The 19,116-nt window shown below is 51.9% G+C and overlaps 1 protein-coding gene across 1 annotated transcript; it reads right to left on the bottom strand.

Moving 5' to 3' along the window:
• Nucleotides 1–11,021: 11,021 nt before the first annotated feature.
• GP1BB (glycoprotein Ib platelet subunit beta) lies at nt 11,022–13,863 on the bottom strand. The gene is made up of 2 exons (XM_065417562.1): nt 13,641–13,863; nt 11,022–12,640 (listed from the first exon to the last, which is right to left on the bottom strand). The coding sequence occupies exon 2, from the start codon at nt 12,630–12,632 to the stop codon at nt 12,018–12,020; it is 615 nt and encodes a 204-aa protein (XP_065273634.1). The 5' UTR covers nt 12,633–12,640; nt 13,641–13,863; the 3' UTR covers nt 11,022–12,017.
• Nucleotides 13,864–19,116: the final 5,253 nt, after the last annotated feature.

Below are 19,116 nucleotides of genomic sequence, written 5' to 3'. Positions count from 1 at the left end.
TGCAGCTGCGGTGGTGCCGGGAAGGAGGGCGGTCCATTCGCAGGGCTGGGGGTGGGAGGAGAGATTGGAATAGTGCGGTTGAAGTGCACCGGTAGACCTGTTTGGAGGGTCTAGGACTGGAACAGCAGGAGGGCTGTTACAGGTCAGGAGAAGCATGCAAAGCTGTGTGGACGAGTTGTCCACATTAGGCCAGATTTTAATCAGGGCTGTCAGCATCTCACTGAAATGTTTGGGTTTTAAAAAAACCATATAACTGTACCTAATGCCCCGTTCCCTCTGACTGTCATATTATCTCGTGCATCAGTGGAATGTAAAGATTTTGTAATTTATCTCCTCTCTTGCGCGCGCTGCAGGAATCCAGACAGCTGATAAAATATAAAGATTATCATGAGAAAGGTACAAACCGGCCTAGGGAAGTGCCCTCATTTCACTGGCGGGTTCGTACAAAGGGATCATGACATGGCACATAAGGGAGCCATTGTCTTTGGAATAAAATCTCCATTTCAGCTTTCTTCTCTGGCCACGATCAATAGGAGGAAATTAAAGTCCCATCCTGGGAAAAAAATTAGTTTGCTAACACAGTGTTGAAAGATCAGGTAATGGAGAAGCAGAGCTTCTACTGGGTTGCTGGCGCCATCTCTTGAACAGTGCAAGGAGCTGCACTAACCCAGCTCACCCTGCCGAAGTTCAAATGGACAGCACAGCACGGCAGACAAGCCCAGCGCGCTGCACAGAAGGGAGCTAAGGACAGGCACCATCCCAGGAAGCTGGAGTAATTTCTTTCAGGCAAACAGCAGGGGGGCCAAATTCACCCTCAATGTAAATCCTTTGTCTTCAGTGCAGTCCCACCAGAGATGAATGGAACCCCTGGCCTTTAGCTTTTGCCGCCAATACCGCAGCCGGATGGAGCTAAGGCCCAGTAACCAAAGCGAGAGCAAGCCCGACATGCGTGGGACAGGGGGACATGATGCCTAGTGCAAGCTCTGGTGGGTGCTGTGGGCCAAGTGAGCAGCCTGGCTCAGTCCCCCACCTCTCCGGATGGAAATGAGAACAGAAGAGCCACTCTGAAGTGGGCAAGACCAGCCTGTCCGGCTCCTTAATTAAACTGGCAGCACCTGTTGTTGGTACAGTGCCAAACGAGGAGCCTATTGCCTCCAATAGGTGTGAACACAGCATCTCCCTGCTTGGCTGCTAGTCACTTCAGTGCTTGGTTCCCCCCATAACAGCCAGGAAGATGTAGGGTTGTACCCAGAAAGCCAGTCTTGATTTTTGCCATTGACTCCGTTGACTGGGTCCTATTGCACCCATCCCTGATTGGCTTGATAATTGAACAGGGCCAATTTTAATAACATCATTTTCCTCTACACAGGCTTGGTCCTTTGGCTTGGCCATGAAGGTGGCAGAATATCTCAGGCTCAGGTGATCTCTACTGTTGTGGCATCAGATGGGCAGAGAGACAGCCTCTAACAGAGAGCAGGGATTCTTGGGGCTAGGGAAAGGGGTCACAGGGCTCTCAGCTGTGAAATGAGATGGTCTGAGGCCTTAGCGCTAGGTTAGTTTCAAGGGGGTCCACGCTTCCCCGGCAGGCCTCCACAATGCCAGGGGAAAAGGCCTCGCAATTTGTTCAGCAGCTGCCATGGGGCAGATTTTAGCCCTTTGAATCAACACATACATAGAGAATTACCAGCTTGGCTGAATGAGACTCCATGTCTATATAGAACGAATGGAGAGGAGGCCTGGTCCTGGCTCAGTTTGTTCAGTGCTCTGAGATACTTAGAGACAAGGTGCTATATATTTTTGTAGTCAGAAAAAAAAATCTTCCATGTAGCAAGTAAGTTTCAAGAGCTGGCGTCCGCGCGTCTGCCCAGATCAGCCTGGGCAGCTGTCAGGCCCCTTCTTCTGTGTCCACACCAAGCTCTAGCTGGTTAGATGAGCCGTTCGCCAGTGCCCTAGATAAGAGGAGTATCCAGGAGCTTTGGCTCTCTGCTGCCCTCTGCTGAGCACAGATTATATTTCAAGTAGGGACAACAACTACTTTTTGAAATACGATTATTGTTTATTCAAGGATCAGGGCCCCACTACAACGGCAAGTCGGTGCTTATAGAGCACCTTACAGCTGTTAAAGAGTGTGACAGAAACAATAACCAGATACGATGGATGGAATCACTGCTATACAATACAAAGTATTGGTTGTCTGCCAATGACATTCTAGGAACTTCGGCTTCATAACCCTGCATTTGACTTTTCTTCCATTTACAAATAAATATTTAAGCACATTCCATTCTCAGTGTTCCAACTAAACCCATGTATGTATCTGAGCAGCCTCAGGTCATAAAAAAGGTAAAGGGAAGAAAAATTGGCTCTCAGTGTGTTTAGGTAATTTGGCTAATACCAGTTTAAATCTGTGATGGCCTTTAACAGAGGCCGTATCTTTGCAGGGATTGTAGGCCTAGATCCTCAAAGATATTTAGGAGCCTAACTTTCATTGAAGTCAATGTGAGTTAGGCTCTCTCTCTCTCTCTCTATACACACACACACACACACCACCTATGATACACGCAAACCTTAACACTGCAACAAGATGCATTCCAGAAGAGAGATGGCAGATAATATAACAGGTTTCTGGAAATGATTAGAATAAAAGTAGTTCTGAGCCATGTACAATTGGGCTCACAGCCCCCAAGGATCCTGGTGTTGCAGGTGCAGACAGAAAATGGGACCAGGCAATGATTTTAAGCCATGCTAAAACATTTCTCAAATAGTTCTGCTGTGACAAAGAGAATACCTTATGGCGTGGGCTAAAGGCTTTGTTTTTCCTGGCACTCACGTAGGATACCCTGCATAGCTCAGTCATGACTTTGCTGTTCACAAGCAATGCGGCAAGCCCAATCTTAGGCCAACAAAGCCATTACACTACAACAGTGGTTTTCAACCTGTTTTCATTTGTGGACCCCGAAAATTTTTTGAATGGAGGTGTGGACCCCTTTGGAAATCTTAGATATAGTCTGCAAACCCCCAGAGGGCCACAGACCACAGATTGAAAACCACTGCACTACATTAATAATATCTGGCCCGTACATAGTGCTTTTCATCAGTCGATCTCCAAGCACTTTACAGAAGAGCTCAGTATTGGTATCCCCATTTTACAGATGGGGAAACTGAGGCACGGGGACGGCCCTGACTTTCCCAAGCCCAGCAGGGGCAGAGATGAGAGAATAAATAGGATGCAGGTGGCTCATCTGCAGATCAGAATAGTTTGAAATCATTTCCACAGGCCTCTCAGAGCCAGTCCTATGGTCAGTGGGGCTGTAATGGTGTGTCTACATTGCAGCTGGACGGGTGCTTCCCAGAGTGGGCAGACACACTCGTTAGCTCTGCTGGAGCTAGTGCACTAAAAATAGCAGTGTGGCTACAGCAGCCCAGGTGGTGGCTCAGGCTAGCCCCCCCAGAACAAACCCGCCTCGGGTACGGACTTGGCCAAGCCGCCCGAGCTGCCGCCTGTGCTGCCACAGCCAGATTGCTATTTTTAGCGTAATCGCTCAAGCAGAGCTAGCGTGTGTCTGTCTCCATCCCGTGCTGGGAAGGACACTCCAGCTGCAGTGTGGACATCCCCTTAGCTGCTAGATGGGGAGGAGTATGTGGTGTGGGGAAGCATCAAGCCAGGAATTCCACCCCCCTGCTCCACATACACTGTGGCCTGCTTCCAGCAAGGGAAAGAGGTCTGCTTCATGGCCATGTGGCCGACTGGTTTGCTTGTGTGTCTGGCCAATCATTTCACGCCTAGATTTTGCGAGCTGGGTTTGGGAAGCTGCAGTCACGTTGGGGTTAGGGTGATCAGCTAGCCAGTGTGAAAAATCAGGACCGGGGTGGGGGGTAATAGGCGCCTATATAAGACAAAGCCTCAAATACTGAGACTGTCCCTATAAAAATCAAGACATCTGGTCACCCTAACTGGGGTTTGGTTTCATGGGGTTTCTAAACCCAGCCAGCCAGCCCCCACGTTCAGTGACAGAGTCTGGCGAGAAAGAGCGACTCAGGAGCTCTGTGAACCGCTGGCTGGGGGGTGTTTATCAAGCAGACCCAGCTGTCTGGCCATTACAGGTTCAGGTGTTTATCCTCTTATGGCCTTGACACTGGGAACTGATTTGCAAAGGAGCTCTGACCTCTTGCCTATGCCTCTTTTCACAGCCTCCCTGCTTCCCAAGCCCTAACCACCAGCCTTCCCTCGCCCAGGTCACCAAACGGCCCAGGCAAAATCCCTCCCACCAGACTGAAGGCCCATTCTCATCACGGCAGCCCCCGACACAGACCAAAAGCCTCTGTGATGGGACGCCAGGCTCTAGATTTATAGACTAGACGTGCTGTCACGGCCTACGCATTATTCTGGGCTCAGCACAATTCATCATCATGTCACTAGGGCTGGTTACGCTCGTCACAGAAGCAAAAGATGCCAAGAAGGTTTTTTACCGTGAATGTGCCAAGTCTTAACGACACGGAGGGAACCCCTCCTGCCTCCCCAGAGAACTGAAACCTAAGGCAGCAGTTGTCCTCTGTCTACCTGGACATGCTAAGTCGACAAACTTTCTTGGCTCACCAGGGCAGTGCTGACAGGCAGGCAGCCGGGCAGGCGATCATGGGCCTGGGATCATGCCTTCGAAGTCACATGGCTGCTTCCTGGCCAGCCTCTGCCAGTGAGTGACCCTGGGCCTGCTGCCCTGTTTGTGTATGTTCGGATGGATCAGTGACATCCTGAGGTTCCAATGAGCCCCTTCAAGTTGGCTCGTTGGTGCCTTGCAAAGTGAGGAAAAGTAAAAGTCTCCAGCTGACAAGGTTTTGTTCATTTTGCTGCATTATAACGCACTCTGTGATGGTGTTAGGGGAAGAGGGGGACTCTGCATACTTACCAGGGGGCTGCAGCGCACAGAGAGACATCAGCAAGGCACAGACCAGGCTCCTGCCAGCAGGGTACAATAGGAGGGAGACAACTAACAAAAATTAACCAGCCTTAAGAAAAAAGCAGGGAAGGTTAAAGAGAAGGAAAGAAAGCAGAAGAGAACGGGCTGCCTGCTCCTGTTCCCTGGGTCTTAGGCAGCCTGGTTCCGACAGGTTAGACTGAAGGGGCGAGGGAATAAGGACTTTCTTCCATGGCAAATTTCAACTTTTCAGCAACAAAATCAAAATCCAAATATTTTGATTTGGAAATGCTGCCCTGGTGCCTCACAGGAGTTGAAGTTTGGGTGCCTCTTGCTCCAAATAAGGTTGGGCTCCCTGGTCAGACTACATCTCCCATGATGCCCTATGTCTCCTCATGGTGGAGCAAGGCAGTTGTATCATGGAAGTCCCGGTTCATGGGATGTAGCCTGAGAGACGTATGGAGCCCGACCCATAGAGGAGAATGGGGTCGTGAGGAATATGAGGCGCCATGGTGGAATATCCAAATCAAAATATTTCAGGTTTCGGGTATCCAATTTTGCATTGAAAGCAGACACTTTTCATGCAAAATGCCGTTTAGTTGAAAATCCAATTCCTATTAAAACTCAGTACTACCCTTTTTGAGCCAAGTGGCTAACCAAAGATGTGAGGGCTAGTAGGTTGTTCCAGTTAGGCGGAGGAATTGGTCGAGTATTTCTTGGATGCAGTTTTGTTTATTTCCAAAGAATGTACAAAGTCCTGTGCCTCTGAACACAGAAGAAATCAAATGGCAGGAAGCAGCTTCTTTTGCTCACAGCCCCAGGGGCACGCTTTTCAGCCTGCACCTTCGCCCCAAAAATCTCTCCCCAGGTTTCGCCCAGGGTCAGAGTCCATGCGTTCAGCTATTCCTTCAGGCTGTCTTCCTCTGAGTTCAGCCTTTTTCTCCCTCTCATCCAAAACAATATTCAGCAAAGCTCTTCCGCCCACAGAGTCCAAACCCCCTGGGCGGGTTCACGTTACCCTTTGGCTTTAGGTGAGGGCTTGTGATTCATTTAGCCCTACATTATGTTAACTGAAGGGCCCATTCACACAAGCTTTTTAACGCGACCAATAACAAGGTTTCACCCAACTCAAAAAAAAAACAACCAGTTTTGAGGGAAATTTTTCGACCAGCCCTTTTCCTGGGTTCATTTCGCTCTTCTCTCTCCGGGCGTTGAATAAAGCAGTCTAGCTCCATGTCTTAGTGCCACCATCTGTGAAACAACTACAAACATACACACTTGTGAGCATGCTCCTTATTCCTTGGGGGTGGGAGACCAGGGGGTGGGAGAATTACTTAGAGCTAATCAAACTATTATTTCAAGTACAATTCATCATGAATTTAGCCCCTTCCTTGGCTGGAGACCCATTCGCAATCTGACCTCAGTTGCTGAGAATGTCTTTGTTACAATATTCTTCAAATAATTTCCCTTACTAATAGCTCTGTAATTTAACGTCTCGCTGTCCCTAGTTGTGTTGCTGCTCTCTGATTGGCTGCCTGAAGCCAGTTAAAACAGGAGAACAGATAATGAAATTCCAGTTTGAATTTTCAGGCAAACACTTGCAATAAAATGAGGGGAAATGTTGGGATTCGCAAACTTTTGGCTGAATCTCACTGAGGCCGTCCAGATACAACAGAAACTCCCCTGCGAGCCAGCAAACAGAATTCAGGCCAATTCTTCACTAAGCTAGTTGTGACACACACTCTTTGACTATCTAGCCTCACCCTAGAATTCATGTGGGTAAAGATCCAGGCTGACCACAGGCCTCCCCCGCTCCCCGATCTCTCCCTGCCCCTGGCACTCTGGGTTGGGTGAAGTCTGGGTGGGTGAGACCCGCTTTCACCAGCTCTCTCTACTGTGGCTGCATGAAGCCAGCTGCTTTCAGTCTCTGGAGCGTTTGCTGCCATCTAGCAGCCCGGGGCAGCATCACACCAGGCTCCCTAGAGACCGTCCGCCTTTGTTCAGCGCAGGCTTCACACAGCTGCTGGGGGGGATAGAAAAGGGGGGAAACCGCCAGACAGAATGAAGTGGAAAACAGGACTTCTCCACCTCCTTCCCCCCATCCTGAGTCACTGGCACAGCTAGGAACAGCACCTCGGATTCCTGACTCCCAGCCCTGTGCTCTCCCCACTTCTCCTGTGACCGCTGTTATTTCCTGTTCCACCCTTCTCCACAGCCTCTCTGCTGCCTGCTTTGGGCCAGGGCCCATCTGAGACATCACGACAGGGTGTTCTGGTGGCAGCACTGCTCTGCAGTGACATGCAGCTGCCTCAAGTCTATCCCAGAGCCCGTAACCTTCTCTCCTTTACTCACGAGCTCCTATTTCTATTGGCTTCCCGGGCCGTCTGCATTGGGGAAGCATGAAATACAAATGATGGGGGTGGAGGGGCAGGCGGCACCGAGGAGAGAACCCCTCTCTGGCTAATGTTGATTCTGCAGTGAGTTCATCTCACTCCCCAGCCCGTGCCGCGTGGCTCTGTGCTTTCCCGAGGTGTGGCCGGCGGCCCCAGGCAGCCCTGCCTTTCACAAGAGCTGCATTGTGCTGGGTTGAGTTTTACACTGGCAGGCTGAATGCAGGAGCCAACAGGCCCATCACTGTTCGGGACCTAGCAGCACTTGGTAATGTCTGTCAAGAAGGGCGGAGGAGTGGGGTGGCATTTCCACGGTTAACTCCTTTTTGAATGGATCCAAGGGCTTGAGAGAGACAGTGTGACCTCCGATCGCTGCGGACATCGGGCATGACAGTGGCTTGGCCCGAGATGACAATGTTACACCCCTTCTCCAGCACCCCAGTTTGGCCAGGCTTTTAAAAACCTCAGCTGAGTAAGGGAGAGGGACAGTCTCTGTTCACCCATCGAACGGGGCACAGGCTGCAGCAAAGCCAGCTACCCCCACCCTGTGCCCAATGCCAAGGTGCCTCCGGTGTGCTGGATGGACCGCTTCTAGGCTGGAGAGCTGCCAAGACCCAGTCAGTCCCTGGCCGCTCTGCTGACGCAGCCAGCAAGGGGGTTGCAATTTATTTATACATGCATATTGTCACCCTGCAACCCAGCCACCTTCCTGCCCCGCCCCCACACACAACCAATCAGCCTACACTTACAAATAAAACTATCCTCCTGCCCCCCCACCAAGAAACCCTCCCTAGTAGTGAGAACTGGGGCCTAGCAGACCCACGCCACTTGGGAGCCGAACTCTGGGAAAGTGGGTAAAAATGTATAAAGTGTCACAATAATCCATAGCAATAAACGTTGATGGGGAAAGATGCGAAAGGGAGACAGACAGACAGACTTAGTCCAAACCAAAAGGCCTCCTGACCTAATCCCAGGACTGGGTTAAGATCATGCCTGGTGGTAAACGAGAGAAGTGTGGGCCCGGAAAGCAACAAACCAAACCTGGTGTGTTGAGAATTAGGACTATTGGTGAACAAAATAATGAGGGGATGGGATCCGACACTCAGCCCGTCCTTTTGGGGTCCTAAAACAAAGCGACTTTGGGAAGAAACTTGGCAAAGGTAGACGCTGGCTGACTGAGAGACAGGAGAATGGGAAGGAGTGAGCTTTACCATCACGGCTGTCTCCTGAGACCCTCCCTGTCTCCTGGGACCCCCACTGTAACCCCACTGGGCCTGCATCGTCCTAATCCCGTGAGCTGTCCTGAGAAACTGGGCCAGAAACAGGGCCAGCTCCAGGGTTTTGGCCGCCCCAAGCAGCCCAAAAAAAACCAAAAAAAAAAGCCACGATCGCGATCTGCGGCGGCAATTCGGTGGGAGGTCCTTCGCTCCGAGCCGGAGTGAGGGACCGTCCGCCAAATTGCCACCGAATAGCTGGACGTGCTGCCCTTCTCCGGAGTGGCCGCCCCAAGCACCTGCTTGACAAGCTGGTGCCTGGAGCCGGCCCTGGCCAGAAAGATGGGCCACCAGATGACACCACCACCTCCACCAGAATCCCAACCACCACCAGGGCTGTGAGACTTTGTCGCTTCACCTCCACTCCGTGTGTCGTTTTCCTGCCCTACCTTATTTCTTCTCTTTCCCAGCCCTCTCCTTTTGCCTTCTGTCCAGTAAAAGTGTCTGGCTTTGCCAGCCCAAGACTATAGTTTGTAACATCGCTGTAAGCCTGTAAATGCAAAAGGGCAGCTAAAAGCCATGCCCCAAATTAGACCAACCCTGTTACAAGTTTACCTGGCCTCAGAGTGGTTAAGAAGACCGTGTGCTGGGCCTGTTGTTTTTTTTTCCAGCAGGGAGGTTGCAAGAGAGAGTCTGCACCAGAGACAGAAGTTGCATTGTCTGTCTTTGCTGTTGTCTTCTTTCCCTCTTGTGTGTGTTTGTCTTGTTCTGTCTTTTAGGAAACGGCCCTGGACTTTAACTACAACAGTAACAACTGCAGCCTCTCCCACCGACCTTTTCTCTTCTCCCTCCCCACAAGGGCAGTTACTACTTTATATCTTTAACACCATCTACAACTCCCTGAAACAGGAGGGGTTCCTTCTAAAGGCTCTCCAGCTACAGGGAAAGAGAACAAGGGACATTGTTCAAATAAAAGCCTCATGTGATACTTTACATTTCAAATGCTTTAGCTGGCTTTCTTTCTGTTCTGTGTCTTAAAAAGATTGAAGAGGGTTTTAAAAAAAGTTGTTGTTTTTTGTTTTGTTTTGGCCATTGGCCTAAACAGGTTGAGGTCTCTGTAAACCAAACCCCGAAGCTTGTTTAATGTTGGACAGTGACATGCTCATGTTCACATCTTTGACTCTTTGGGCCCATTTCTTCTGTCCAAATGAATACAACACCCCTCCTATGCACTCAGCCCTCTCCCAGGGCCTAATTCAGGGCACTGGAATCCACAGGTTCTTCCCACTGACTGCAAAGTGGGTTTTGGATCAGCCCCCGGCCCCCACAAGGCCCAAGACTTTGGCGTGTGCCCTGAAGGCCCAGCTGGTGGATTGAGTCAGCAGGAAAAACCACGGACGGCCCAAGGGGCCTCTCCCAAGGGATGAAGTTTGTAACTAGAAAGCAAATGATGCTGATCTAAGTGTGGCCGATGCAAGGAAGTTTTGCGCCCTAGGCGAAACTTCTACCTTGCGCCCCCCCAGCCCTGCGGCAGCTCCCCGCCCTGAGGCCCCCCCCCCCCCCCCCGCGGCAGCTCCCGCCCCCGGGGAGCCGTGCGGCAACTCCCCACCCCAGCTCACCTCTGCTCCGCCTCCTCCCCGAGCACACCACCCCCGCTCTAATTCTCCTCCCCTCCCAGGCTTGCGGCACCAAACAGCTGATTGGTGCTGCAAGCCTGGGAGGCGGGAGAAGTGGAGCGGCGACCGCGCGCTCGGGGAGGAACGCTGTAAAAAAAAATTGGGGGCACCGCTTTTTGGCGCCCCCAAATCTTGGCGCCCTAGGCAACCACCTAGTTTGCCTTAATGGTAGCACCGGCCCTGGATCTAAGCAGAAAAGGAAACGACTGAACTCTCCAGCTTGGGATCCAGCCCAGGTCTAGGATGCCCCTGAAAGTGGAGCCCAACCATCCCCAGAACCACTCTTCACCATCCAGCCTCCAAAACAATGTACAGGCCTTGCCCTCAGTGCCTCTGTAAAGGGAGCAGGATCGGTGAGCTGAGGTTAACCCTTTGTGTGCTGAGGAACAGCCAATGCCCTCAGCCCCTGCCAGAGGGGTCCCTTGTGATGGGAACCAGTGACCTAACCCTCCACTGTCCCAGTACCAATCCCCTGAGTTATTACGGGCCCATTGCTTCATCTTAAACGCTCATTCCATCTTGCCAGTTCACCTACCGTCCTCTTCGCCCCTCTCCTGGCAAATTACCAGACACAGGCCTCAGCATAAATAAAAACCAGAAACAACCCAACTCGTCCGTGTAAAACCTGAATTCAAAGAAACTCCACATTAAGAACCAGCAGTGCAGAGTCCAGGGTGAATCTCCCCCCCCCCCCCCCCCAATTCCATTTCCAAGGAACATCCTTTTTAAAATAAGGTCCCATCCCAGACCCTTTCCTGGGCGTTTCCCCTGCTTGCATGGTTTGCAAGGAGTTTAAACCAGACACACGTTTCAGCCTGGGAAGAACCATTTGCATCATCATTATTTTAATACGGTTTTGTTACAGAAATGAAAGAACTGTTATAAATAGCTAAAGCTGCATGATGTATTTCTTGCCATCTCAGTAGCCGTAGAGGCCCCCATTCCGCTGGGCAGCGTACAGACACACAGGAAGATACAATCGCTGCCCTAAAGGGGCGAGGCTTTCAGAAGCACTCGGCATTGGCCTAACTGGGCTCCCGCCTTCATTTAGTGGGAACAGAATTGGGTCAACACTGTGGGCTTTTGAACTGCCCCACCCGAAACAGACAAGGCAAAGCATGGCCAGCAGCAGCCCGATTTTACTGTGTCCCAGTGAGACTGATTGACTTGCCGACTGTGACACAGGAAATCAGAGGCAGAGCTGGGAAATCGAACCCATCTCTCCTGTGTCCTACTCCAGTTACTTAACCACAGGGCCAGCCTGCCGCATTCTGCCCACATTGTAACAAACCAGCAGAATCAGGGACTTTCTAAGCTCAGCCCCCAATGTTTTAGTGTGTGGGCTCAGCCATTGGAGCCCTGGGACCAAATGAGCATGAAGCACATAGCAGCAGCGTTAGCTCAGACTGCCCTGGCCCTTGCCAGCTTTAAGTTAGTTCCTTCTGGTTCTTGGTGTACGTGATGCTGCCCAGAGAATCACAATCTCTGAAGAGACCAGACCAGTAACAGTTTTCACTTCAGCAAAGCAACCAAGTCTGCACAGGTTTGATAGAAGAACAGTTTGTCCCAATCCTGTTTCTATCCCTTTGGAAGAGTGCAGAATTTGAACATCCCAAGATTAGCTGCACTGCAACAGAAGAATAGGCCAAGCCTATGTCTTGCTTAGACAGTGGCCTGTTCCTGATGCTTCAGAGAAAGGCTGGCTCTCAGCATAATGCACCAAATGACCCATGCAACACTACAATCCCAGGAGGAAGGATGTCCTTCCTGGCCCCGCTGTTCAGCTTATGCCCTGAAGCATGAGGACTGAAAGCCCTTGTGACATTAATCAATGTCACTGGCATTCTCTGAAAGGGGAGCCCAGGTATCTACGTGCTGGTGTATCTCCTTGGTGGTCTGCCTGGCTACATTGGCGATCCTCTGGAATCTATGCAGGAACAAGATAATGAAGAGGAGCAGGACAGCCTGGAGGAGGATGAAGAGGAAGAGGCAGATCTGGGAGATGAGCGCGATGCTGCAGTACCAGTACTGGCAGGTGGAGATGAGCTCATCCTCCGACAGGTACGCGATGATCCTGCCCCGCAGGTGTTCCGGGGAGGCACACACCACATTCCTATACAGGGTCCGATTCTGCTGCCACTGGAGCCACGAGCGCAGGTAGAGGATGTTGCAGTCGCATTCCCAGGGGTTCCCCCACAGATAGGCCACTTGGAGGCTCCGCAGGTTGTCCAGGAGCCCGCTGGGGATGCTGGTGAGCTGGTTGTCGTTGAGGTAGATCGTCTGAGTTGAGGGGCTGAAGGACGCAGGGAGGCTGCTTTCAGTCAGCTGCCTCGACGTGCAGTAGACGATGTTGGTGCTGCACTGGCAGGGCGAGGGGCAGGTGGGCGCCGCAAGGGGCAGAAAGCCCAGCAGGGAAAGGAAGAGGATCCAGCAGCTCATCTTCAGCTCTGAAACACACACACAGCCACCTCTGACCCTGAACCCCTTGGGACATTGTGCACAAACCTTAGGCACTCAGCATACAGAGAGCAGCCAGACGCAGCCAGACACCTGACACTGTCAAACTGAACAGAACAAACCCAGGGCTTTTCTTTCCTTTGAGGATTTAAGTTTTGGGTTGAATTTGGTACCCAGGAAGATGAGAGACCCCCCAGCTCTGACAAGGGCATAATTTCAGCATGTATTGGGCAAGATCTCGCTCTCTTGTAATACTAGACAGGCGAGTGCTCCTGCTATTTTAGCCCTGGGTTTGTGGAGGACAGATGGTTTATGATGTGACCAGACATCCAGTAGAAACTGGCCCGAGGCCAGCAAAGCTCATTTCCACTGGTGCCCAGGATGGCGAAGAGAAGCTGGTATTTGCATGATTGCATTCCTGATGCACTATAACAGCTAAGGAAATTTAGCAGAAGCAGTCACACGTTCGCGCACAAAGCTACTCATGCAGTCACAGGCTCTGAATTACCTTTATAAGCAAGGTTTCATTAACAGCAGCTTCAGGTTATTACAGAGGCAAAAAGCTACAGAAGATTCAAAAAAGGATTAGACAGTTGCATGACTAAAAACAGCCAATGCAGTTTCCACAGCTAGAATAAAAGTGACAGAGACGAGCAGTTCTCATGCATCAGGACATATAAAGATCAGGTGGGCTCAGGTAGAAATTCCCCACTCTGGGATTGTATTGCAGCAGTAGGGGGATAATAGGAGGGGGCTACCCTTGTTCTGAAGGATCTAAGCGTTGGTTACTGCTGCAGACAGGCTGTTGACAGAGACAAGCCATTGGACTGTCCTAGTATTGCAATTCTTGCAAAAAATCCCAAGGGTCATCATTGACTGTGACTTGTACAGGGTGTAAGAAGCTAGCGGCTTGGTGCCCAGCCATAACGCAATGCTGTGCAGTGCGAGGAAGAAGGCAACGTTAGCAGGAAGCGCAGGGTCTGGACTCACCTTGGCAGATTGCTGCCCTGCTGGCCTCTGGCACAAGGGAAGAGTGTTGTAAGAGGGCAAGCAGTGCAAGAGCATCTGCAAGCACACAGCTGAGCTCTCTGCTAGTTTCCCACTTGGCTCTGCAAGATAAGGGGAAAGCTAGTCCCAGGACTCCTCCCTGCCACGGTCTCGCCGGAACAGCTGAGGTTTCACCAAGCAACTGTTCTGAGGGATGCAAGATGTGGTGACGCTTCAAATGTGGCAGGCCTGATGACGACGGGTGAATGGCAGAGGGTCTTGGCCCAGAGGAAGGGGAGGGCAAAAGCATTTTGCTGTTATCTGTGAGCGGTCCAGCCCTGCCCTCTTCAAAACAGTGCCCTGTTTTCCCCTGGCACCCTTTGGAAAGGTAGCCATCCTCTTAGATTATAATAAACCCAGATTATTTGCTTTGTTTTCTGTATTGCTCTGCTCAACAGCAACAAGAAAACATGCAAGGAACCTCATGTGAAATCCATGGGAGAGTCCTCAAAACTCCATCAGTCCCTGGGGAAGGGCCCATAATTTCCCATACTCAGCTCCACTTTGTCTGCCTGGCTCTGTCTTAGCAATGGCAAATACCTCTCAGATTGTTCCCCTGCTCCCCAAACTTCTGTTTAGCATGCAGCTCCGGCCCTCTCGAGGCTGGAAAAGACTTAGCAATGGCAACCAGGCAGGATCAGGCGGAGATCTTACTGTCAGCTGAGAGGTTTGTAAGGAAGCTTGGGGAACCTAACACTGATCAGTGTCAGCTTCAGTATGACAACGCTCCAGGTAATTCCCATAATACCCTATGTTACGCCTTTCATCCTCAGGCCCTTTACAAACTACATATGCACAATCCTAGGAGTCACTTCACAGCTGCCTGCAGCTGTTTTAAGAGTGTGCAGCACTGGGACGGGAAGTGAAGGAGACGGGACAAGGAGTCTCAGTCTGGGACAGGAAGTGCTTGGCTTCTGTAATCAGTTGATCCTGGGGGATGGGATCTTCACTGGTTGTGGACAGGTCTCCCTTTAGTGAATCTGTCTAGTACATGGGGACCAAATATGTCGGGGCAGGAAGCGAAGGGGAATACTGTATCCAACTGAAGCTGCAGGTGGATTTAGGCAATTACTCAAGATTCAATTGGACCTGAAAAATTCAGGTTCACAAAATTACCATTGTGAAAAGCACCAGGGGATCTTTCATGACTGTTAAATTGGTTTCACATCTCGTCAGGAGCATTCCTGGCAGCACGGTGTCCCCTAACATCCTGTTAGCGCTATGTACAGCGTCAGCGCGCCTTGGAGGACCTGACTCAATCCCAACCCTTCTGAGCAGCTGGTGACTTCGGATGAGGTGCTCCGGCTTTCAGCTGCGACTTGGGTCACTAGCTGAGTAGGGAGGGAGCAGAAGAGCCGCTCTTCTGAAAACTTGCATTCTCTCACATGGTTGAAGCCTGGGAGAGTGCGATACTTGCACACACAAAAAGGCAAGATCCAGGGGAAAGGAGAAAGCTGCAGGCTGACTCGGCTGGCCAGTGCTGGGAGAGATAATGCTCATGGGAACATCGTGCTCTGGGCATATCTTGATAGTCAGATGACTCAGCAGCTCTAAGCATGTGCAGCTCACAGTTAGCAAGGCGGGTTTACCACATCCTGCCATCGGAATTCGCAGCACTGGGAGATGCTCGAGCCTGAGCAGCAGAGCCAAAGGGATAAAAATAGACAGGCCAGTTGGACACTCTTGGGATGCTGAGATCACATCCCCATTGCACGCATTAAGGGCCAAACCCTGCCCCCGGTATCCCCGTACAATCCCTCTCGTGTAAGCCCATTGGGCCAGATTCTCTCTGCACCCATTTACACAGGGGTGTGAAATGCTACCAGATCAGAACAGGACGGATTGACACCCAGCTGCACTGGTGTCCAGGATGAGCCAAGGAACAGGGCTGGGGAAAACTGGGCCCATTGATTCAGTGGGGCTGTAGCTGAAGGCAGGACTGGGGATAAAAACTCATCTCATATGCTTTAAAACCTTTAAGCTTCTAATAAATCAGAGTGGCTCATTCCGGTTATTACCGTAGAGCAGAAGGCAGGCAGGGGATCTGGGCTCACCAACTGCTCAGCTTTTGCGGTCGTGTTTTTCTTTCAGTTGGGGGGTGCTTCAAGACCCAGGTAGACTTTTCCATGGGCCAGAAAGGACCATTATGATCATCTGACCTCCTGCATAACCCAGGCCAGAGAATTTCATCCAGTGATTCCTGCATCCAGGGGCTGTGGAGTGCCATTTAAAGTAGGAGGGGGCACAGATTTGCCCCCCATGCCTGACCCTCTCCTCTCCCCTTCTCAGTCCCTCCCTCCCCCCGCCCCCAGCATTCTGACCCCTCCGGCCCATGTTCCCCTCCGAATCTGAGTGAGTGGCATTGTGCACAGGGTCGCAGGACACTCAGGTTTGACCCAGCCTATACCTACGTCCAGCCTAACCTGATTGAACTAGAGAACTGGACAGATCACGCCCAGGGGGGTTTTCCAAGCATCTTGCATTTCTGTCCCCACTCCTAACAAGTCCCCCTTCCGCAGACAGAAAACAAATCAGGAAAAGGTCGTCTTGTCGGTTTTTTCATGTATTTATTTCACTGACCAGTTCAGATAGTAAACATTATTAATAATAATAATAGCCATCATCATCATTTTAATAAAATGGATACGTTTCCAAAGAGTTGGTTTCTCTCGTTCACAATGACAAAGTACTCAACAGTAATGTACAAAAAAAACCCAACCAAACTGACAACGGGGAAAGGAAGTGCCTAGGAACAGAGCGAGGGGATGCGCAAATCACGTGGTCACGAGCAAGCCAGGGTTACCAGGGTGGCTGGGTGCAATGAGGGAGCGGGGAAAGCCGTCGCACAGCGTGAAGAATGGAATTCCCCCCCAAAGGAACAGGATGCAGGACAAGGCATGCGGGTGGTCAGCGAGTGCTGGCAGAGCCAATGGCACACAAACGGGTTCATCCCACAACCACCTCCCCAATCAGGCACACGGTTTGAAACGTGGTACCCACAACCCCCAGCGCAGCGACAGCGCCTGAGAACTCAGTGGAGCCGGACTCAGCTCCTGGAGTCGCTAAGAAGTGCAAAAAATTGGCAAAGGCTTACGATGCAGGGGTGTGTGTGTGTGTGTGTAGGGGTGTGTGTGTGTGTAGGGGTGTGTTAGGGGGAAGGAGCATCCTAGCCATACTCTCTACTTCCTTCACTGCCAGAGGGGGATCCAGCCTCCCTAGCCACAGGAGGAACCGCCAGCCATGCTTACCCAGGAACGCCTCTACCAGTCAGAGTGCGGCTCAATTCAACAGGGGGAGACTCCATGCTGAGAACACGCAGGCAGAGGGCAGATCTCTAGAGCATTCCAGGGGTCACCTCCATTTCCAACGTCTTTCCAGGCAGCCAACCCTCCTCCCAGCCTCCCAAGAGGAAGGAAACCTGCTGTGTCTTCTTTGCTGGTGGGTCTCCGTGGTCCTACTTCACCTCTGGAGAAGTTGCAGCTCTAGCTGCCTTGGCAGAGGGTGCTTCTCTCTCTCTGACTCCACGCTACCCCTGCCCATGGCTGAGGAGTTCGGCTCTGGGGGGAATGGGTCTGATTTAGCAGAAGTTTGCACTGAGTTGATGGAGATGTCCTCACCGGGAAAGGGGGCAGATTTCCTGTCCTGCCAAATGCCTCAGACCCACGGCCTTGCCCTGTTTCAATGCCTTGCTTGTGAACTCAGCCACCAGTACAGCTGCAGGCTGCACTCAACCAAGCTGCCAGCTAATGCTAAAGAGAAGATGATCTCCTCTACCTCTTCTTGGGCCAAAACATGCTGGACACAGAGGCTCCCTTAGCGGGTCTGGAAATGTTACCACCTTACCAGCAACAGATTGTTAACTTGTGGAATTCACTGCCTCAGGATAATGCAGAAGCAAGGAACTTATCAAGCTTTACAAAAAGGGAACAGACGCTCCAATGAACAGGAACAGCATTTGCAGTTACACTAGCATGAATAAAACTGACACAAGTTAGCAATCCTCATGCGTCAGGATAGTAGCTGATCACCAGCCTAGGCCTGGAAGGAGCTGTCCCCTCAGGCTACAATACCACACAAGCAGTGCATTATGGTGAGGCGGCTCACACTTTCCCTTTAAGCATCTGGCATTGGACAGAGCTGGAGACAGGAGTAAATGGCCCCTCAGTCTATCCTGGCATGGCATCTCTTACATGCTTCGCACAGGGGGGACGGGACAGGACAAAGGAGCTGGGGAGATAATGACATTGCTCTTCTGGCCTGAGTTTGTCCCCCAGACACACTGCACGGCTCTGCACTTCATTGGGGCAGCAAGAGTGGCCTCTTAAACGAGCCAAAGCTCAGAGGTTCAGTTTGCGCTGGCCTAGCTTAGACATCTGTCCAAGAGGCACCGCTGCCCTTCGTTAGCTTAGCCTCTCCTCGTTATTTCCGAGATCTGTCCCGTCTCTCCTGCACCTACCCGAGACAAAAGAGGCTTGCCTGTGAATAACAGGCACTGCCCCAGCTACTCACCAACAGGCCAAGAGCTCAGGGCCCTGCTGAGAGAAGCCAGCATGACACACTGCTAGCAGAAGCAGCCCTGGCACTTAACCAGACCCAGCCAACACCGCGCGTCACACCAAGAGCCGGCCATCGAGGAGTCAGAGCTGGACAACACAAAGCCACAGGTAAATGGGCACCCACAGGACTCAGAGCGGGAACCAGGGGCTGGGCAGGAAGGACCCACCCCCATGTGCATCAGGCAATCAGCTCCTTGCCAGCACTCCAAGGAGTCTAAGGGAAGACCCAGTTAGAGTCAGGGCCCGTTTTCCCTGGCCGGCCGCTGGCATTACTATCAGACAGGCCACACTTCTGGCTGCTCCTTACTGTGCTTGGTTAAAAATAACCTGGCAAATGACAGCGGCTGCTGCAGACACAGCCCTCGTATCTCTGCCACCAGATGCCACCAGCTTGCCTGCGCTGGAACTCAACCACGCAGGTCCCCATGGCTGAGACCAGGGGCGGGAAACGGGGGAAGCCTAAAGCTACTGCCCAGCAAGGCTGTTGGGTGGAGTCCTGTGTGAAAGGGAAGGGAGGGGGCAGTGCATAGCCAGCAGAGCTGGGCTCTACTAAGCCTCCTCCCAGGGACTCAAATGCTCCCTTGCTGCCCACAACCCGTTCAGCCCCAACCTGCTCCCTACACAGCCAGGACCGGCCTCACGGGTGGGAGACGTGGGCGACTGCCCAGGGAGCCGCCATCCAAGTGCCACAAGATGGCAGGCCTGGGCTGGTGGAGCAGGAGTGAATGCAGGCCAGCTCAGGGCAGGAACCCCTGGCCAGCTGGGCGGGGGGCAGATGATGCCGCCTGGAGCTGCCAGCCTGGCAGGGAGGTGCAGGCAGCAGGGCTCGCCCCTGGGTCCCCCCTTCCTGGTGGTCAGGGACT

The sequence above is a fragment of the Emys orbicularis genome, chromosome 16 (genome assembly GCF_028017835.1).
Source record: "Emys orbicularis isolate rEmyOrb1 chromosome 16, rEmyOrb1.hap1, whole genome shotgun sequence".
Classification (NCBI taxonomy): Eukaryota; Metazoa; Chordata; order Testudines; family Emydidae; genus Emys; species Emys orbicularis.
The sequence above is the reverse complement of the archived record's forward strand: the minus strand, read 5'-3'. Positions and strand labels throughout refer to the sequence as shown.

What these genes read in the sequence shown, in the direction of transcription:
- GP1BB (XM_065417562.1), bottom strand. Translation starts at nt 12,632, where the DNA reads ATGAGCTGCTGGATCCTCTTCCTTTCCCTGCTGGGCTTTCTGCCCCTT.